The 20,539-nt window shown below is 48.0% G+C and overlaps 1 protein-coding gene across 7 annotated transcripts in view; it reads right to left on the bottom strand.

Moving 5' to 3' along the window:
* CORO2A (coronin 2A) overlaps positions 1–20,539 on the bottom strand; it is a 105,352-nt gene that overhangs the window by 83,194 nt on the left and 1,619 nt on the right. For 6 of the 7 annotated variants that reach the window (XR_009051560.1, XR_009051561.1, XM_057724611.1 and 3 more), the window contains exons 2-5: positions 18,081–18,222; positions 12,714–12,861; positions 7,141–7,274; positions 3,304–3,500 (exon numbers count right to left, since the gene is read on the bottom strand). Coding sequence is in view for 5 of the 7 variants with exons in the window: in XM_057724611.1 (XP_057580594.1) it covers positions 3,304–3,500; positions 7,141–7,274; positions 12,714–12,861; positions 18,081–18,222 (621 nt within the window). In the remaining 2 variants the exon portion in view is untranslated. The remainder of the gene's footprint in view (positions 1–3,303; positions 3,501–7,140; positions 7,275–12,713; positions 12,862–18,080; positions 18,223–20,539) is intronic. The other variant, XM_057724609.1, reaches the window with a different exon arrangement.

The following is a 20,539-nucleotide window of genomic DNA, read 5'->3' as shown; positions in this document are numbered from 1 at the left end:
CCCTCCATGAGCTGTACCCTTCCCCAGGCCCTGTACTCTGAAGTCTCGGGCTGGGGTTCTAGAAGGGGAACAAGAAGTGAGAGACCGCACTTTGCTCTGACCAAGTTTCCTAAGTGAGTTATATGCCTTCACCAAGTAATTGTGGGTGAGCTAAGCTAAGCTGGCCCCGGGTGGGGCCCGGGAGGGGTTCATCCCTCCCGACAGCCAACAGATGGCTAATATCACCACAAACAACAGCCTTCCATCTGCCGGCAGACAGCCTTCAGGTTGGGTGTGATGCTGCAGACTCTGAAAGCCTGGGTCACCAGGCCAAGCTGCCACCTGGTGCCACCTCCTAGAGTCCAGATCTCCTGTGGGGCCAGCGCTGCAGGGGCCTGGGATGGATAAAGGCTTAGTGGGTACTAAAATCACAGGGCGTGCGTTCATTTTTTCTGAAGAGCAGTTGCGGGGCTTGTGCCTGATACTGGGCTATACTGTGAGAGTGTGGAGGAGGTGGCTGGGCTGTGAGGAGTCCTGGACCTGGGGAAGGAGACCAGCACCCAAGTCCTGGCTCTTCCAGCTGCGTGACCTTGGACAAGTCATCCACCTTCTCTGAGCCCCTTGAATGTGGTACAGTGAAGAGAGCAGAAGCTCTGGAGGCAGACAGACCAGAGCCTGAACCCTCACTCAGCGCCCAGGAGGTCATGGGCATGCAGAACCTCTGAGAACCTCGGTCTGTCAGGAAGAGGAGAGGATAACTGCTGTAAAGTAAAGAGTAGAGATAGTGCCTGGAAGGCACCAGCCAGCACAGTCCTGGGGCCACACTTCATACCAGCAGTTACTTGTGCTCACATCTCCCTACTGGATGGTGAGGTCCCCAAGGGCAGGGGTTTGGCCCAATGTACCTCAGTGCCCTTTACAGCATCCAACAGAGTTCGAGATACAAATTCTTAAAAAAAATCACTAAAGCTATTGGTCACATCTGCCTGGCTGGCTGAGCCAGGACAAGAACCCCAGGTCCCACATCCCCTTGCAGCCCGAGGCAGAAAGGTGGCACCTTCCCACTGAAGAGACACAGGAAGGCGTCTTATAGACATGGGCCCTGGAAGTCCAGGGCACTGCTTCCCCAGCTGAGGAATTACACTTAAAAGATCTCGGATGGAGAGCTGCTCTCTGACCAGCATTTCTGAGTGCCTAGGGTACCAATGGACACCCCAAGATTGTGCCAGCCTTCTCTGTCTTACCTCTGGGTCAAGAGTCAGTCTCTTTTTCTCCTTCTCCTCTTTGGTTTTGGTATTTGGGTTGAAGGCAAAACCCCAGAGTTGGTAGGGCTGGGGTCCCCCTCCTAAATGTGGAATAAAAGTAAGGATGGCCTCCGCCCATCACTGCTGTGCCCCACAAGCACATCTCCTGGAGCCCCTCAGGGAGGGGGGTGTGCCTCACTCCTTGTAAAGCGGGAAGGAATCAACAAGGAGAGCAGGCAAGGCCACAGTCACAGCCCAAACCATCACCGCCTGCGTGTGGGGGCAGCTGCTGGGTGCTGGGCACCGGGCTTTATGAATCTGGACACAGGCCTCTTCAGAAAACATGCGTATTACTCCATATAAAGAGGAAGAGGGAACTCCCTGGTGGTCCAGTGGTTAGAACACCGCGTTTCCACTGCAGGGGGCTCGGGTTCGATCCCTGGACGGGGAATGAAGATCCCGCATACCGGGCGCTGCAGCCATTTGGGAGATGGGTCAGAGAGCGTGCAATCCATTGATTTTGTGAGTCAAAAGCTAAACCCCAAGACCTGATCTCCTCCGCACAATCTGTCCCAGGACAGGGTTGAGGTCTGCCGGAAAGTGAACTAGTAAAAAAGTCCAGATGCTTTAATGTTCGAACAACTTCCTTCTGATCATTTCACCCTGACCGTAGGGGACTTGTTGACAGCCTGGGCAGCGCTTGCTAGTCTCTAAGAGCTTGCCTCCTATACGGAAGAATGGAGAGTCCTCCAGGGCTGCACAGCCATCGGGGGCAAAGCTGAATGAAATCCAGGTCTCCCAGGGCCCCTCCACTTCATTTGACAATTCCTAATGCCTTAGAAGGAGAGGCTGAGTCACAGGAGGCTGCCCACATTTCCTAGAAAGAAGGGGAAGAAGCATGGAAACAACAAGCAGTGTTTACATTCTACAGTTCTCTTCCTTTCTAGGTCAGGTGTGGGACTTAAGCTGTGCTGATACAGGCACCAGGAAGCTGTTACAGCTCAGCTGGATGCCCTCAGCTCTCAGGAGCGGCCAGCAGTCCCATGGCAGGAACACAAAGGTGACGGGACAAAAGGGAGACGTCTGGGCTAAGTGGCATTAGAGGAGACCTCACCTGCTGTAAGGACACGTTTGGGTGCTATAAGGCCTGCAAGGGCGGGGCTGTGTCTTTTCTCACTGTTTGCTCCCCAGCACCTAGAACACTGCCTGCCTGTAACAGGCCCTCCGCAAAAGCTTTGTGAATAAACAGATGAATTGAGAACACATCAATGAATGAGCTTCCTCCTTTGAGGATTCTAATTACCAGCTGCTTCGTTAAATGTAACCCCGGACCTGCCAGGAATGAAGCCTCTGCTGTTTCCCGTGATAACTGTTTAGGGGCAAGAAAGGCAGAGAAGGGGCAAAACTAGGGAGGAAGAGCATTTTTCCGGACTGTGTTCTCCAAAAACAGAGCAGAAGTGAAAAGAAGAATTGTACAAAGGGGAGAATATTTAGAAGTAAATACAGTATACCCCTTACTTCTCCAGAAGCAAGAGCAGAAATAAAGCAGAAAGAGACTCAGGGTAGTCAGAGCTACCAGGTAGCTCTTTCTTTTCTTAACTGCTATAATTAACTTCTCTATGAAGCCTAAATCTTCCTCCCTGTCCCTGTCCTCTGTTGGGCCTGGCTCAGCCCCAGGGCCACACAGACCTGCCTGCTTTCCCTGTCCTGTAACAGTCCTTCAGATCTGCACCCAGTCACCAGCTGCCACGTCAAAGGTCCCCCAGTTCCTCCAGCGGCCCCTCCCAGGACCCTGCATGCAGATCATCCTCCTCCAAACACCATCCCTCTTTGGGTGTGGGGTCAGATCATGTAGAGTCCCCCAGGAGGGATCCGAGAGACCCTGCCCTTGGTGGCTTTCCATCACCTAGTTTGAGTGACAGCATGTCCCTGATTGATCAACAGCAGAGCATTTCCAGCCACCTGCAGTTTGGCCGTTAAGGACCACAGACTGGCTAATGCATCACATCTAGCTGGTCCAGAGGCTCCAGGCCCAGAGGAGTCCACTAAAGCCTGGGGCCTCTCTGGGGCCAGAGCTCACCTTCTGAGCCTTTAGCTCTTCGGTGAGCATCAGAACCTGCTGCTCCAAGGCCAGCACTTTCTCCTGGGTGGTTCGGTGCCGCGTGAGTCCTTCGGTGAAGAGCGGGAAGGTGTTGCTCTGGCGCTTGGCTTTCTGAATGAGGTTGGTGGTCAGAGAGGACTTGGGTATAGGCTTCGGAGAATCTGCTGGATCTTTCCCTGCTCAAGAGAAGAAACACAGAGGTAGTGATCAGCGGCCTCAGTAGTTCTCAAACTTGGGCTTGCTGCAGAAGCACCTGGAAGGCTTGGTAAAATGCAGATTGGGAAGCCTACTCCCAGAGCTTTCCAATCAATAGGCCCGGGGCAGGGCTTGAGAATTGCAGTTTTAAATGTACCTAGGTGATGCTGATATAGCATGTGTAGGGACTATATTCTGAGAACCGCCAGATTATACAAACATTGTTTACACTGTGCTGGCCGGGTCATCCAGCCCATCCTCTACTCTCTGTTCTCTACTCTCAGTTCCCTACTTTCCGATCTCAACCTGCATGGGCTACTCCTGCCTACCCCACTGGTGTTTGTCAGGTGGCCATCTCCTCAGGCATATGCCCAGGCAGGATGTATTTCTTCTTATTTCAAGATCTCACTTCTACACTCTGGGCCATTTTCAAAGCACACAGATCTGTCCATTGATAGGAACACAGAATATCTGTACTCTGTATTCTTGCCCCAGTGAGTACTGTAAACTCTCATTTGATTCTAATTACAAGCGAAATTAGCAGACAAGTCTCCCACACCTGAATGTCTCAAGGCTGTATCCTTTTATTTCCAGTAGGGCCTGAGTTAGCAACTGATGGCCCACAGGCCAAATCAGACCCCTGGCCTGCTTCTGTAAATAAAGTTTTACTGGAATACAGCCATGCCTATTTATTTGTGCATGGTCTGTACTGCTTTCAGTCCACAAAAGGCAGAGTTGAGTACTTGCAACAGAGACTGTAGGGCCCACGATGCCTCAAATATCTACTATCTGGCTCTTCACAGAAAATGTCTGCTAAATTTTATTCTTAAATCCAACATTAGAGAATCACTTACCCAGACCGTGTTGTCCTGCCCTACCCTCAGCCTGTGCTTCAGGGCTCTGCCAGTAGGCTGCACTGAGGCACATGTGATGGCCTGATGATATGGGCGAGAGACCTTGAGAAGCCTGATCACATGGCACATACACATCATGTCCGTTATGAGGCCCCAAGAGAAATTCTTCTCAGCTCTCAGTGCCAGATAAAGCTTTGCTTCTTTCAAGAAAATATGTGTTTACAGTCTTATGGACACTGGAAATAATCTAACCACTTGCATTTCCCTCTTTGCCTTGGCTGCTGAGAAGCTCAGAGCCACATCTGCTGCCCACCTTTGGTACACTATAGGATTTTTTCTTGAGCCTATCTACATTTCCTAATCCAATTACTCATTTATCTTCCCCCTGATACACACTTTAGTAAGTCATACCCAGTTCTTTTGGGATTATGATATTAAAAATAAGGACCTGTGGTATGAGATCCCAGAGGAGGGGACAGGCAGGGCTTTCAGGACAAGCTGAATGACTTAGCAACTTTCTTCTGGGGACCAGGCCAAGAGCCAACCAAATAGTCTTGAACAGATAAAAAACTACTCTAGTAGGTGACAGGAACCAGAAACTCCTTGGCCTTGTTGAGTACAAGAACAGAACGGTCTTGTTCCAGACTTGAAAGAAATCTGGTTGAGCCAGGTACAAAGCAGCCTGCCCAGCTCAGAGGAATGCAATGCTTCTTTCTCTTTGCTGCCACGGGGTCTAAGAGAGTAGGGAGGCCCCTGGAGCCCTGCTGCTCCCTGATAATGCTACTGTCCACAGCCCTGAGGGCAGGCAGGGTAGGATCGCTGTGCCCATCTTACAGCTGGGGAAATGGAGGCCTAAGACAGTGGTTTTCAATCAGCGCCCTAGGATTTTATGGGAGCGCCTCAAGGGCTGCCTGGGAGGGGAAGAGGGTGTAGCGGGGGAGGCTGACAGGGAGCCTAGGCTCCCGGCTCTGCCTCAACTCTGCTTTTATGTGCTTTGTGTATCAGATTTTGTGTATGGGGACAAGGTTTCATGGCAATAAAGAGGTAGTCTGCAAAGTCACTGACTTTGAGGCTTCAGGCAGCAATATGGGGCAGACTCTTTGGCCTGAATCCTATTCTGTTACTCACTGTGCAGCCGTCAGTGAGTCACTCCACATGTCTGTCCGCAGTTCCCTCAGCTATTAAATGAGGTGAACAGTATTTACTGCTCAGGTTGTTGTAAGGACTAAACAGGTTAGTGCATGTAAAGTGCTTCGTGCACATGGATGAAACTTGAAAAGATTCTGCTGAGTAAAAGACACCAATCACAGAGGACCACATATTATAGATTTCATTTATATGCAATCCCCAGGACAGGCAAATCTATAGAGATAGACAGTAGATTAGAGGTCACCTAGAGCTGGAGGGAGGTGGAGACTGGGACTGATGGCTGAAGAGCATGGGGTTTCTTCCGGGGGTAATAAAAATGTTTTAAATTTGATTATGGGACTTCCCTGGTGGCACAGTGGTTAAGAATTCGCCTGCTAATGCAGGGGACACGGGTTCGATTCCTGCTCTGGGAAGATCCCACATGCCTTGGAGCAACTAAGCCTGTGTGTCACAACTGCTGAAGTGCTGCAACTACTGAAGCCCTCATGCCTAGAGCCCGTGCTTCGCAATAGGAGAAGCCACCACAATAAGAAGCCTGCAATGAAGAGTAGCCTCCACTCTCCACAACTACAGAAAGCCCACTTGCAGCAACGAAGACTCAACACAGCCAAAAAATAAATAAATAAAAATTAAAGAAAAAAAATTGATTATGGTGATGGCCGCAAAACAATGTGAATATACTGAAAGCCACTGAATTGTGTTTCAAAGGACTGAGTTGTACGGTATGTGAATTATATCTTAATGGAACTATTACTAAAAAAAAAAAAAAGCTTAGAGTAGTCCTGGCACAAAGTACCTGCTATATGTAAGTGCTAGTTCTGTTATTATTATTGATTCAATACAGTATTGATTTTCCCTTGAGGTGTTTGTTGTGATCTGTGGGGCCTCATCAGGCACTGCTCCAAAGTGGTGCTTTTTCTAGAGTCACATATATACAGCCCAGGGGTCATCTCTATCACAAGACCCCTCAGTGCTGCCTTAGTCAGTTTTCTCCCAACTGTTTCTATATAGTTAAAATATGTTTTAAGGGCATCAATGTCAATTTCAAAGACACCAACCCCCTCGATGTTATGGGTCACTAGTATTTTGTAAAAGAAATAATAAAGTGCCATGTCATAGCGGGGATGAATACCTTGAGGTCATTTATTCTGCTTCTTCAGGCAGATCTGAATTTAATCACCCCAGAAAAGCAATTTTATATCTCTTCCTTATAAATTAAAAAAAAAAAAAGAAAGAAAGGAAGAAAGAAAAAGTGAGAGATATTTTCCCTTACTATCTCAAGAATCATTGCTTGGTGTTTCAGTTTGGGAAGATGAAAAGCATTCCAGAAATGGACGGTAGCGATGCCTGCTCAAGGACGTGAATGTACCAAATGCCACTGAATTACACACTAAAATTGGTTAAAGTGGTAAATGTTATGTATTTTTACCAAAATAAAAAAAATGAACAGAACAGAAAAGAAAGAAAGAATCATTGCTACTAGACCCATGGAAGCCCAGGAGGGGTGGCCTGGAGAGTTCCATCTCTGACACACAAAAGCACGGATGCTGGTTCACGGGGAGGCGAGAGGGCACCCACTTCGTCTCTGAAGGCAGCTCAGACCCAGGCAGAGGCTCACCTGGGGTGCGAAGGTCAGGGGCCGAGGGGTGCTCCTCCCTCTGAGGCTCCTCGCTCAGGGGAGAATCTTCTCCTGGGGGTCTGTGGCCTGTTCCCTGGGTCTGCTTGTTGCCCCGGATGTTGTACACAGTGTTTCTGAAAGGAAAACAGAGGATCAGGAGGCTGACAGCCCTGCTAGCCGGCCCACTGCCCTCCGCACTGCCACTGCTGGCGCTTAGGCCACAGCTCCACCCCTAGTCATGGCCTGACCAGTCTGCCCGACGGCAGGCACCCTGCGGGATGCATCCCATTTGAGCTTCTCCCATCACCCTCACCCTTCTCCCTTCCACTTTCTCATCATTCCATACACAGTATTCCTTGTAAACAATACAAGCTTGACCCCTCTGCCTCCAACCCCACTGCTGGAACATAAGCTCCAGGAGGGAAGGGGTGTTTGTTTGCTTTGTTCACTGAAATGGATTTGCCAAACTAACTTTCCTGAAACCTTCACCTGGTCTTATAGCTACCTGGCTTAAAAATCACTAATGGCTCCCTACTTCTGCTGAGAAAAGTTCCAAACACCTCCCGGCCTCGTATTCCCTTTGCTTTCTTTCCCTGCTCAGGTTGTTCTCTCTGTAGCCTTCACTGATCACCTCACAGCCTCCAAGGAGCTTACTGCACTTCAGGAATGGGCCACCCTTTGACGAAGTACTTGTCTAGACTGAGTAGTGGTGTCTTTTCTTCAAAAACTGGGTACTAACCTACCTGCATGCCAACGGCACCTGGCACTGGGTCACATGTGTCCAGAGTGCAGGCTCAATAGATGCTTGCTTTGCAGGAAGGAAGCAGGTAGCACCAAAGGCTGGCCTGGCACCACAGACCACAGAGAAATTCATAATGAGTAGGATGAAAAGGCAGTTCAGTTGAGTTGGTTTTCCCTTCGCAAAGGGATAAAAGTAGACATGTTCCCAAACTAATAACAACGAAGAAAAAATGAATAGTAGTGTTTTTCAAACTGCAGGATGTGAACTATTGGTAGACTGTAAAATCAGTTTAGTATCATGACCAGCTTTTAAAAAAATGGAATGGAATGTATCAGAATGTACCCCACTTAGAAAGGATTAAAATTTTGTGAATTACATATATGTGTACTGAGCCATAAAATAAGATGTATTTCTCACTGGTCAACAGTTTGAAAAACCTGAAGGAGGAGGTCAGTTACCTAAAGGGCAGCAATAGTGTGGCCGAAAAACAAAAGAATGAAAAAGTCGGTACACCTATGATGGAGTCCTGCCTTTGCTGTATCATCCCTCTGTGCGATGGATATGTCTAGCAATCTGGTGGACAAAATACACGGAAAAACTGGTGTTCCACAAACACCTAGATGCTAGATAAATGCAGAACATATCTCAAAAATATTTAGTTGAATTCTCAGAAAAGGAAGGGAAAATCCCTAGGGACTAAACACAAAAAAGGAGTTGAAACTCAAGTGGGAAGTAAAGAGGAAGATGAATATGTAGATTAAATTACTTTTCTTCAAATATTCACGCCTTCCCCTCCACCTCCACAGGAGCAGAGTACTTCCCCCTCCTGCTTTGACACTGAGCACGGCCCTGTGACTTGCTGTGGCCAAATGGATGTTGGCAGATATAATGTAAACACAGGCTTAAACTGTGCTTGCATGTAGGGATTGCTCTCTTGAAGGACATGCCTCATAGTTGCTGGTCCCTGGAAAATGAGAAATATGTGGAGGAAACCTAGATCTTCCCAATCAATGGCTTGGAGCCAAGACCAGGTGAACCTAACCTGCATCAGCTGAACCCAGATGTGCAGGAAATAAATGCTTATTATTACATGACACTGAATTTTGAAGTGTTTGGTTGCAGCGCTATTATTGTGAAAGTTGGCTAGGACATGAGTTTGTCCAGGGATTGTTTTTTTTTTTTTTTAAATTGAGATATAATTGACATGTAAACATTATATGAGTTTCAAGTGTACAACATATTGATTTAATACATGTACATAATGCAAAAGGGTCACCACAATAAGTCTAGTTAACACCCATCACCACACACAATTACATTTATTTTTTTCTTGTGATCAGAAATAAACTGTTGATACCAGAAACCTAGAGCCTTGGTTGCAAAGGAGGAAAGAAAACAGGGTTTTGGATGCAAGCAAAGTATGGAGTTAAAACTGAAATTCTCACAGAAATCTGAGATTCATGAGGGTCTATGCTTTCTGTAAAGAGGTAAGTTAGAAAATGAAGGCTGCTGGGAAAATTAATATAAGGCAAGTCCAGGCGAAGGCTCTGGGTGTTCAAAACATCACCTTTGTGTGGTTTTGGTATCAGGATAATACTGGCCTTACATTTACAATGAATTGGGAAGTGCTCTCTCCTCTTTTTTTTCTTGGTGGGGGGTGGAGTTTGTGACAAAATGGTATTAATTTTTCTTTAAATGTTTGGTAGAATTCACCAGTGAAGTTATCTGGTCCTGGGTTTTTATGTGTGTGCATGTGTGTGTGTGGCGTGTGTGTGTAATTTTTTGATAACGAATTCAATCTCCTTACTTGCTATAGGTCTATTTAGAGTTTCTATTTCTTCTTGAGTCAGTTTCAGTAATTTGTCCTCTTAGGAATTTGCCCATTTCCTCTAAGTTATCTAATTTGTTAGCATAGAATTGTTCATGGTATTCCCGTATAAATCTTTTTGTTTCTGTAAGGTTGGTACTAATGTCCCTCTCTTGTTCCTGGCTTTAGTCATTGAGTCTGATTTCTTTCCCTGGTCTTTCTAGCTAAATGTTTGTCAACTTTGTTAACCTTTTCAAAGAACTATCATTTGATCGTGAATTGGTTTTTAGAACAAAATCCAGTGTTTTGGTAGCACTGGGTCCAGAATAGAAAAAGATGAGATTGTACTTTAATGGAGAGTACAGCTAACTGATGGAAGGTAAAATTAGTCAGCTAAATTTAGAACAGAGAAGAAATTAGAACTCAGCACTCCCAACACCTGACCTTGAATAAGGAGCCCCTGACTCCCTGGGCTAATCATTTCCTCTTCCTAGTTCTTGCTTTACCCATCTAACAATAAAAGGGTGGTGGTCATATTAATATGAGGATGACCACGAGGGGCACTATTTACTGAGCATCACTCTGTGCTGGGCCTTGTGCTGAGCCCTGTTACACGGACCTCACACACCAAAGCCACGTGATTTGGCGAGGACCCTGGAGCACATCCCTATAGCCAGGGGCACTGGCTGGCTGGGGTGACCATCATTACTGCCCATACTTCCCCTTGCCCAGGGACTGCAGCCTCCCCAAGATGTCCAGGGCCTCACAAGCAGTCACCCCTGGGGTGTGGGAAGGCATAGAAACCCCAACTTGAGGGCAGCAAAGATCGTTCTAACCCTAGCACACGTCTCCTCTGGGGATGGGCAGCTCACTAACTACTGTCACAGCCCAGGTGGCCATTGTCCAGCCAAACTACTGTGCTTGGAAAAGGCATCTCCATTTCATAAATGTATTGACTTTGCTTGGAGCAGTTCATGGATCATTTCCTGTGTAAGATTAGCTCTAGGTCCAAAAGGCCTGGTCAGCATGGGAGTAATGGTCATAAAGACTTGTTTTCAAAGGATAGATAACCTTGGTCAGGCCATTTATTCTTCATGAGCCTGGATTTTCCCATCTGCAATGGGATGAGGAACATATCCTCAACAAACAATGACTGGGCCCTTGCATGGACCAGGTCCGAGATAAACACCAGGAATTCAACTCACCTAATCCTCACCCACGTGCATTCAACTCATTTACTCCTCACAACAGCCCAATAAAGTCAGTACTATTATAACCTCCACTGTACAGTGAGAACTGAGATTCGGAAACGGTAAGTAACCAAAGTCATAGAGCGAGTAAATGGTGGGGTTGAGCAACAGACCTGGGTGTCTAATCCACGGTCTGAGAATGTAACCATTAGATAGCATGTCGCAGGTTTGTGCAGACATCTTGGTGCAAGTGTGAACCACCTAGCACGGTGTCCTTCCTCGAGTATGACCTGGGCTCATGGCAGAACTAAGAGCAAGAGCCAAGACCAGCCAGGGAAAGGGCGCGCAGGAGACAAAGGCAACCCTGCTCCTTCCGGGGCGGCCAGCAGCCAGGGCACTTGCAACACTGCGCCGCGTTTTCTGCGGGTTATTACAAATAACTGACGGATCCTAAAAACTTCCTTCCTTTCTTGGCCTCCGCATATCTTGGTTCCACTTCTGTTGCTGAGTGGCCATCATTAGGCCCGAACCTGGCTTAATCTTGGTGAGACTTCCCTGGACACACACTGGCTGGGTGGCTGGGCTTCTCAGGTCTCTTCTCCCCACAGCAGACTCCCCATGTACCCAGTTCCCTCCAGTTCCTCCCAAGGGAAGATCCCCTGCAGGGCGCCGTCCTTGTCCACTCACCCTGGGGGGGCTCAGCCACGTCCCGTACCCCCCAAGTCTCTCTCTCCGGCTCAGTTCTCTCTCCTGAGTGCTAGGCCTTTCCATCCAAATGCCTGTAGGGTAGTTCCACCTCTAGCCAGCAGACCCTAAAGGACACTCATCGTATTTTCCCTAAAACCCGCTTCTCTCCTGGGAACAGCACCACCCCCCCTGCTAGTTATCCAAGCAACTTCAAACACTGAAGCCAATAGAGAGAAATGCTATGCTTGAGTCACACAGAGCTGGGGTCTCTAAGTTCGGTGAACAATCTATTCTGATTTCTAAGAGGTTCCAGTTTGTCTGAAGTCCACACAGAAAATAAGCACCCAAAGAGGATCAATATTAGGTATAGCCTGAATTCCCAAAAGCTTCCATCCCTTCAATTAGAGCAACAATAACAGCAACAGATAATATTTAAGTGCTTACTGATCTCCTAAAGCAGTTTACATGTATTAACCCATTTATACTCTCCTCCTGCCCTGCTCCACCCCAAACACACACACACACACATCTTGTAAGGCAAATACTGTTGTATTTACATTTACTAATAACTTAAGTGAAGCACAGAGAAATCAAACAACTTGCCAAGGGCGGAACAGGATACAAATGCAGGCAGTTTGGCCCCAAAGCCCAGGCCATAATATTATCCTCTTATAAACTATTTAAAACAAAGCCTGCCAGTGGGAAATATAAATTGTATATATCACACATTATTAAATGAAAAAGAAGCTGAGAGGTAACTGACATATAGTAAATTACACCTGTGAAAAGTGAATAATTTGATGCATCTGACATATGCAGACATTTGTGAAGCCATCACTCCATTACAGTGACTATGATCTCAATTATGCATATATATATATATATATAAAATGTGAGGAAAGATGCTAAGAATGCTTGTCTGGGTGAAAGGACTATGGGTAATTTTAAATTTATACCTTTCTAGATGCTTCTAATTGCCTAAAAACAATGTACACTATGCTAAAAATCAGAACAAATGAAGTATTTTAAAGTAATGGTGTAATGAATTGAAAATAAAGCCCCAACCCCAACCCAGGTCCGCCTTCCTGCAGGGGAATCATGCTGGATCACTGTTAAGCTCGATGCTCCTCGGCTCCATAGCACTTACTGTATTTCAGTTCCCAGGTGCTTGAGGGAAATATTCTGAAGGCCCAAGGCCATGGCAGGGACTGGCTGCAAGGCAGCTGCCACGCCCACGAGCCCAGTGGGTGTTTTCACAGGACACAGGAACTCCTCCAACTCCATTTCCTCTTGCTCTGGGGAACAAAGAAAAGGGAAATCATCCACGTTGGGGTCTTAGAAAGTCTAGATGGGTGGGTGCTATGGGCTCAGCTCTGACTGGGAGCAGGTGGGAGTCTGTGAGCTGCAGAGCAAGCCTTTCTTCTAGGTTAACAGCAGCCAAAGAGGCAGGCTTTTCTCCAAATGTTCTGCAACCAGTAAAATGACGCATTTTGCTGGGACAGCCTTCCTGGAAACTGCCTTAAAAAACTGCAGAACTGGATTTCCCTGGTGGTTCAGTGGTTAAGACTCTGCGCTTCCAATGCAGGGGGCGTGGGTTTGATCCCTGGTTGAGGAACTAAGACCCTCATGCCATGTGGTATGGCCAAAAAAAGAAAAAAAGATAATTAAAAAAAAAATTTTCAGAACTGTAGATATTTCTATATCTGAGACTCCATCCTAAAGAAGTTGTCTGAAATGCAGACAAAGCTTTATGAGCCAAAAGGTTCACCCAGGAACTGTTTAGCCTTAAACTGGAAATAACGTAAAGATCTGGGGAAAGGTTAAATACATCATGATGCCTTCAGACAATGGAATATTACTCAACCATTGAAAACAACGTTAATAAAGAATGCTTAAGAATATGGGGACTGTCCATGAGATATAACATTAAGTGGAAAAAGCCAGATAAACAATTGGGATTATAGCATAATCTCAATTGTACAGAAAAAGCCTCAGAGAAATACACTCTGCAATCTTAACAGTGGTCAGAACTGTATGACGGGATTAGAGGTAGGCAGGTTACACTCATTATAGTTTACCCCCCAAGTTTTCTACAGTAAACATGGATTACTTTTATAAACAGAAAAATAATATATATGCATCAAAAGTAAATGTTTAGAGAGATTTCATAACACAGAGAAATTTTGGAGTCACAATACTGAGTGCCAAAAGCAAAGTAGGGTATTTTGTATTATTATTATGTGACTGGAAACATGTTTAAATAAAAGGCAGGTAGCAGCCCACGACATAAAGTTAACACTGGCTGTCTCTGGGTGATAGCATTATGGCTACTTTTTATTCTAGTTTTCTGTTTTCCAAATGTTCTGCTTCCTTCAAAATGTTTAATGGAAGGAATGTTTCAAGGCCAAGGAAACACTTGAGGTATAAGAGAGAGGGAAGTGAAATATTTAGAGGTCAGTTTTGAGTGCTGCAAAAAGTGGGAGAGAACTAAAGCCACTTATGGGGTGGCATGACCTTGACCAGGCAGCCCCTGAGGATGACAGGGCAGCAGACACCCTTCATTTGGAGCCCTCTTATTGAGAGGGTGAAACACGCAGGGGTACAGGAAATTTATTTTTGCGCTATATCTGCAAAATGGCATGGGTGCAAAAAACATAAACCACAGGCACACCTCGGAGATGCTACAAGTTTGGTTCCAGACAGATGCCATTGTAGGAAACAGAATGATGACTCCAGGCTCTGGTCTGGGGCCTCTCCAGCCTAGAGAAATGCTCTCAGTGAGGTGACCACACAAAGGACTTTTGGCAACATTTACTTGTAATTTTTTTTTTTTTTAGGTAGCATTTTAAAAAATACATCTTTATAGGAGTATAATTGCTTTACAATGTTGTTCTAGTTTCTGCTGTACAACAAAGTGAATCAGCTGTATGTATACATATATCCCCATATCCTCTCTCTCTTGAGACTCCCTCCCACCCTCCCTATCCCACCCCTCTAGGTCGTCACAAAGAGCTTATCTCCCTGTGTATGCAGCAGCTTCCCACTAGCCATCCATTTTACATTTGGTAGTGTATGTATGTCAATGCTACTCTCTCACTATGTCCATTTCCCCTTCGCCCCTGTGTCCTCTAGTCTGTGCTCTACATCTGCATCTTTATTCCTGCCCTGCCACTCTGTTCATCGGTACCATTTTTCTAGATTCCATATATATGCGTTAGCATATGGTATTTGTTTTTCTCTTTCTGACTTACTTTACTCTGTATGACAGTCTCTAGGTCCATCCACCTCAGTACAAATAACTCAATTTCATTCCTTTTTATGGCTGAGTAATCCACTGTATATATGTACCATATCTTCTTTATTCATTCATGTGTCGATGGACATTTAGGTTGTTTCCATGTCCTGGCTATTGTAAATAGTGCAGCAATGAACATTGTGGTACATGTATCTTTTTGTGTAACTCTCCTTTTGCCTGAGCTGTAGGGGCTGTCCCATCACCAGTAGAGAGAAAGCGTCACCCAACAAAAAGTGCCTTAGCCAGAGGGTTGATGCTTCCCCACAGGGCCCTGGACACATGACCAGTTGCCTCCAAAGTTTGAGGGGAGTGGAGGGAGTGAGTCTGCAGGCTAGGGTTCAAATTTCAGTGCTGACATTTTTTTGCTGTGTGACCTTAGGCAGGTCTCTTGACCTCTTTGAGCCTCAGTTTCCTCTTCTGCAAAATGGGAATAACACTAACTACTTAAGATAACTGTGAGGATTAGATAACTTGATGCATGCAACTGTGAGAACAGAGTCAGTAAGTGGTATGCATATTTTCATGATGATACACATTTATAAAAGTCCTTTGTAAACTGTGTCCTACTTTGGCGACATATTATTATTATAAATCTGCTGACTTCCCCTTGATCTTCCTTGGCTCTTAGGGAGACCGATGTTTAGGTAAAGTATAAAACAAAGGTGTAAACTCTTAAAAGCTGTAGAGAACTTGCCCTGCAGATTGCTCAAGGACAAAATAAGACACTTTTTCACAAGATGATATGTCCATGACTCAACGTCAGATGTGAGTCTGCTGGTTTTCACTGCCCGGGGAGCAGGCCCCTGCTTCCTCTCAGGAAGGGTTGAGACTGGAGAAGGGGGGGCAGCCTGCTAGTCCAGAAAGCTAATCCAGGGTCTGCTAGCTTACTCAACTCTCTGGAAATGTCTTTCTGGAAAGGGTTTTGCAGGGGCCCCAGGCCCGGGAGGGTGGAGGTTTGTTGCGAGACGAGAAAGGCTTCAGAGGAGAAGCCTACATCGCGGCTTCCTGTGTCTCTCCCCAGCGTCCCCCTCAGGAGCCTGGCGCCTGGTCATTGAGGCAATCCCTCCCCTCCCCCCATGGCCACAGCAACGGCTGGCCCAGGAGAGGCCCACTGAGTGTGCTGAACCAAAGCCAATCATCTGATAACCTGATTCTTCTGATTTCCGGACACTCAGGAATTCTGTCATCGGTGTGCGTGTGTGTGTGTGTGTGTGTGTGTGTGTGTGTGTGTGTGTGTGCGCGTGCGCGCGCCGGGGGGGTGGGGTGGGGGGGGGTGGTGGTTGTTCTTGCTGCTTCTAGTCTGAGGCTGACCTGGCACCTGCGTAGCTCAGGGCACAGCTTCCCACACAGCCAGGACTGCTGGTTCTCCCACAGATGGGAGTGGAGGGTGAGCAGAAGTACAGAAGCAAACAAACCCTTCCTCAAAGAAAGTCCTTACGCGCATAAAACACCCAGAACGTTCTCTGGGAAAATTACGGATGATTCCCATAAACCATAAAAAGGTGCATTTACTGTGCCAGTAACAGTGTGCACGTGCACATATAATACCCTTACCATTAGGACCTTCCCACACATTCAGTACTCACTAGGTACCTAGCATTTTGCTAAGGGCTTCACATTCCTTTCCTCATTAACAATAAAATCCAATGTATGCACTCACACATTCACTCAACAAATATCCAATGTACCTGGCAGGGCACCAGATACTGGCGACACGGGTGACAAAGACACAGCCCCCACCTGTGAGGGCTAGCGGACAGAGACTGACGGGGAGGTTGTGATTAGAACACAATGTAACCGTCCACAAAAAGTGTTGAGGGCTCACACAGAGTCCAGCTGGCAAAGTCCCAGAAGGCTTCCAAGAGGAGGCTGGCAAGAGGAGGAGCAGGTGACAGTGGCGCTTGGCCACAGAGAGTAAGCAGGGATCCACCAGGCAGGGAAGAGCGGGTAGGGATGCCTCTGGTGCCGCCGAAGTGCATAGCACGCGGCGGTCACTGGGGGAGCAGGCCGAGGGGAGACCAGGAAGGGCGAGGCCCGAGTCTGGTGCTATAAAAGCTGGGACTGGGCCTGGGACCTGGAAGGTGGCCATGGAAGAGGGTGGGGCTCAGGCTCTCATCTGAGAAAGCTCGCTCGGGCTGCCGTGAAGAGGCTGGGTCTGAGGCGGCAGGCTGGGACATGGGGACACTGGAGGGGAGACCGCTGTGGTTTTCCAGCCAACAGTTGAAACCTGACCCAAGGCAACAGCAGTGAGGGTCAGGCTCTGACATGTAGGCCAGAGGGCAGACATGGCCAGCCCAGGTGACTGACTGGACAGGCTATGTGAGATCCAGGAAGGGGCAACTGGGTAAACGAAGGCCATTTACTGAGGGAAGGAAAAATGGGGAGAAGAGTAAGGGCAGATGAGCTCAGGCTGGGAAGCCTCCGGGTACCAGGGTCTAGGAGCTGCCTGGCCACAGGTCCTGCCCTTGCCCACTGGGCTTCTCTGTCAACTGAGGGTGAGGCACGTTAGACACGCAGCAACTCTGTGGGTGGTCTGTCCCAGTTCTAAAACCTGCCAATCACAGTCCTCGCTGCAGCGTGGGGGTGGGAGGGTTTGAGCTCCCGGACTCCTCCATGCTGCGATGTTTTAGGATTTGGGATCACGTGAGCCACCTGGGGGTGAAGCTTCTGCCTATGGGAACCCTGGGGATAAGATCATGGATCTACCCAACTCATAGCACAATAGCACTTATGTAAGAAGCAACTACAACTGCATTTTCTCATGAACCTTCCTCATACCAACTCTGTGAAAGTTTCATTTCTCAAGATCTTCCCATATCGTCCTCATCATAACAGTAACTGGCATTTACTGAGCTCTGACAATGTGCAGGCATCGTTCCAACCACTTAAGGGGTATGGATTCGTTTACTTCTCATAATAACCCTAAGGAGTACGTATACTTTATTAACCTTACTTTACAGGGAAGGAAACTGAAGCTCAGAAAGGTTAAGCAACTTGCCTAAGACCGCACAGGATTAGGATCTGAGCCCAGCCAGCCTGGCCTCAGAGCCTATATTCCTGCCCTTGATGCTATACTGTTGCCCTAGCTGATCTTGAGTCGCATCCCTGGCTCTCTGCTTCTTTAGCAGAGGGCTCGTCCCACTCACTCCCAACAGGAGGGTAAAGGCTTGGTCACCAAGAGCCCTGGGTGTGCAGGCAGGAGGTGAGCCCATTGGGTACCTAGCTCGAGGTGCAGGGCGGGCCCATTCCCAGCCAGGGCAGCGTCAGGGGCAGCTGGAGGTGCAGGCGGGCTGTTGTGGAACTCCCAGCGCTTCATCTGCAGCTGCTGCAGCCAGTACAGCATCACTTGCTTGGTGGCGGCCTGAGAAGCACAAGGGTTAGTTGGCAAGGCCCTGTGTCCGCACGGTGGCACTGGGTGTGGAATGCGGGAAGGTCATGGAAGGCTTGGCAACTCTCTCCTTCCCAGAAAAGAAAACTGTCACTGAGGATGGGTGCCCACCTCTGAAACACCACATGCTTCTTGGCCACAGAAGATAATCGGGCTCTGATCTCCCACTCAGAGGTTCCTTAACCTTTCTGGGCCTCAGTTGCCTCATCTGTACTATGGTGATGAGAACACTCATTTCAGAGGGCAGTTGAGGGTGAAACGAGGTAAGGAAAATAAAGTGTCCAGCACAGTTCCTGACATGCAGTAGGTGCTCAAAATGTGCTCACTGGATAAAAGAATGTGGAGGTGTTAAGAGAAAGGCAGAGAGCTTTGAAATTCTGACTGGGCTGGGGCCCTGGTAGCATCACTACCTCCCTGTGTGACATCTCAGTGTCCTAGCTGACTTTGTGGAATAGGGAGAATCCCTCCTGTTTGGGGATGATATGACTGGGGACTGGAAAGCCATATGCGCACAACAACACTGCAGCACCCTCCAGGCAGCCCACACGAGGTATGCTTGATACTGGTCATTAGTTCCTCAGCAATGGATGATCCACATACCTACTCTCACATCCATTATGTTGCTGGATCCTCCACTGGGGAGGCAGGGCAGGAGTGATTGGCCCATTGTACAGATGGAGAAACCAAGGCTTGGAGGTTCCCCGGGCAGGCAGTGGCAGAGCCGGTCCTAGAACCCGGGTCTCCCACATCTAGACCAGAGATTTGTTATAATTTATGGCCAGGAGATTGTGACTTCTTGATACAGAGAGAAGGCCTGGGGCCAGCTGGGCTGCAGAAGCTGGGCAACTCGCTGGGAACAGATGCTGAGCCTCACAGAGCTGCTCATGACCAAGGCCATGCGAGAGCATCAGCAGGCACCCAGCGCAAGCCCCCTTCTCAAGAGGACCGCGGGTGAGGTGTGCCCAAGGGCACGAAAGGAGCCTCAGCCCCTCTTCAGGGCTTTACCATGACCTTGCGCTGACAAGCTCCCGCTCATATCGAAACACCCCATTTTATTAATTCGTTGGACAGGTGTATATTGAGCATCTACTATATGTGTCAAGGACTGTGGTAGGCACTGGAAACACTGGTGCCTATCCTCTTGGAACTTAAGAGTCTACTGAGGGGGATGTATAACCGTGTAACCTATGGTCCCCTCATCCTGGGTTCCTCCTGTCAGTGACTTGCCCAAACAGGCAGTCGGCCAGTTACGCAAGCCATCCTTGACTCCTCCCTCACATCCCTAGCTACCCCCATTTGTCCCCCTCCCACTGCAACAGCTCTAGCTCGGCCATCATTCTCTCCTGGCCACCTCCTGACAGACTCCCAAACCACAGCCTTACCTTCTTCTAATTTGTTTTCCACCCAAAAGACTGAGCCTTCTCAACATTCTAATCTCACCGTGCTTCCTTGCTTAAGGCTCTGACAATTTCCCACAGCCCACAAGACAAAATCAAAGCTCCCTGGCCTCACAAGTGCCCTGGCCTCAGGCCTCTGCTCTCCCATCCTGTCTTGTGGATCCTTCTATGCTCCAGGCTCCTGGGATTTGCCTGGACATTCCAGGCTGTACCATGTTTTCTTATGTTTGCTCATGGGGCTCTCTTGGCCTGGAATATCATTCTCCTTTCGGTCTGCTTGTAGAAAGCCGATTTTCTCTTTCAGGCTTCAAGGCATGGTCGTCCCCTGCCCAGCCCACACCTATCCCTGGCTGTGATGTTTTTTCTGGATAGCCCAACCCACTCAGTGGAACAGACCCTTCCTGTCATGGCGCCTTTCTGCTACAGACTTATCATAGTGTCTCTGCAGAACATTTTACTGTACATGTCTCCCAGTCGGTCTCTCACCAGACCTTAAGCGATTTGAGTCCCAGGAGGCAGGTCTGATTTGGTGCCACACCCCAGTGCTTAGCACAGTGCCAGGCACACACACAGATCAGTGGAATAGTAAGAGGCTTGTGTCAGAGACGCTGTAGACAGCAATCAATGCCTAGGAGCAGACACATGACCCATAAGGCACATGACCCCTAAAATGCCAGTCTTCCTGAACTGGAATTCCTAAGTGGAATTATTTTTGCTGATTCCCCCCCCCCCCCCCAAGCCAGGTCATTCGTCCAGCCCAGACAGTAAAGTGGAACTAAAGCTGTGGGCTATATCCAGGGGGCTCAATAAATGCTCAATTGGCTGCAAGTGGGGGTGGAGGTGTGGGAAGATGGGGTGGGGGTTAGGGGGAGGCAGTCTCCTGGCACACTCTT

The sequence above is a fragment of the Hippopotamus amphibius genome, chromosome 2 (assembly GCF_030028045.1).
Source record: "Hippopotamus amphibius kiboko isolate mHipAmp2 chromosome 2, mHipAmp2.hap2, whole genome shotgun sequence".
NCBI classification, from domain to species: domain Eukaryota; kingdom Metazoa; phylum Chordata; class Mammalia; order Artiodactyla; family Hippopotamidae; genus Hippopotamus; species Hippopotamus amphibius.
Note: the sequence above shows the minus strand (reverse complement) of the source record. Positions and strands in the feature narration are given on the sequence as shown.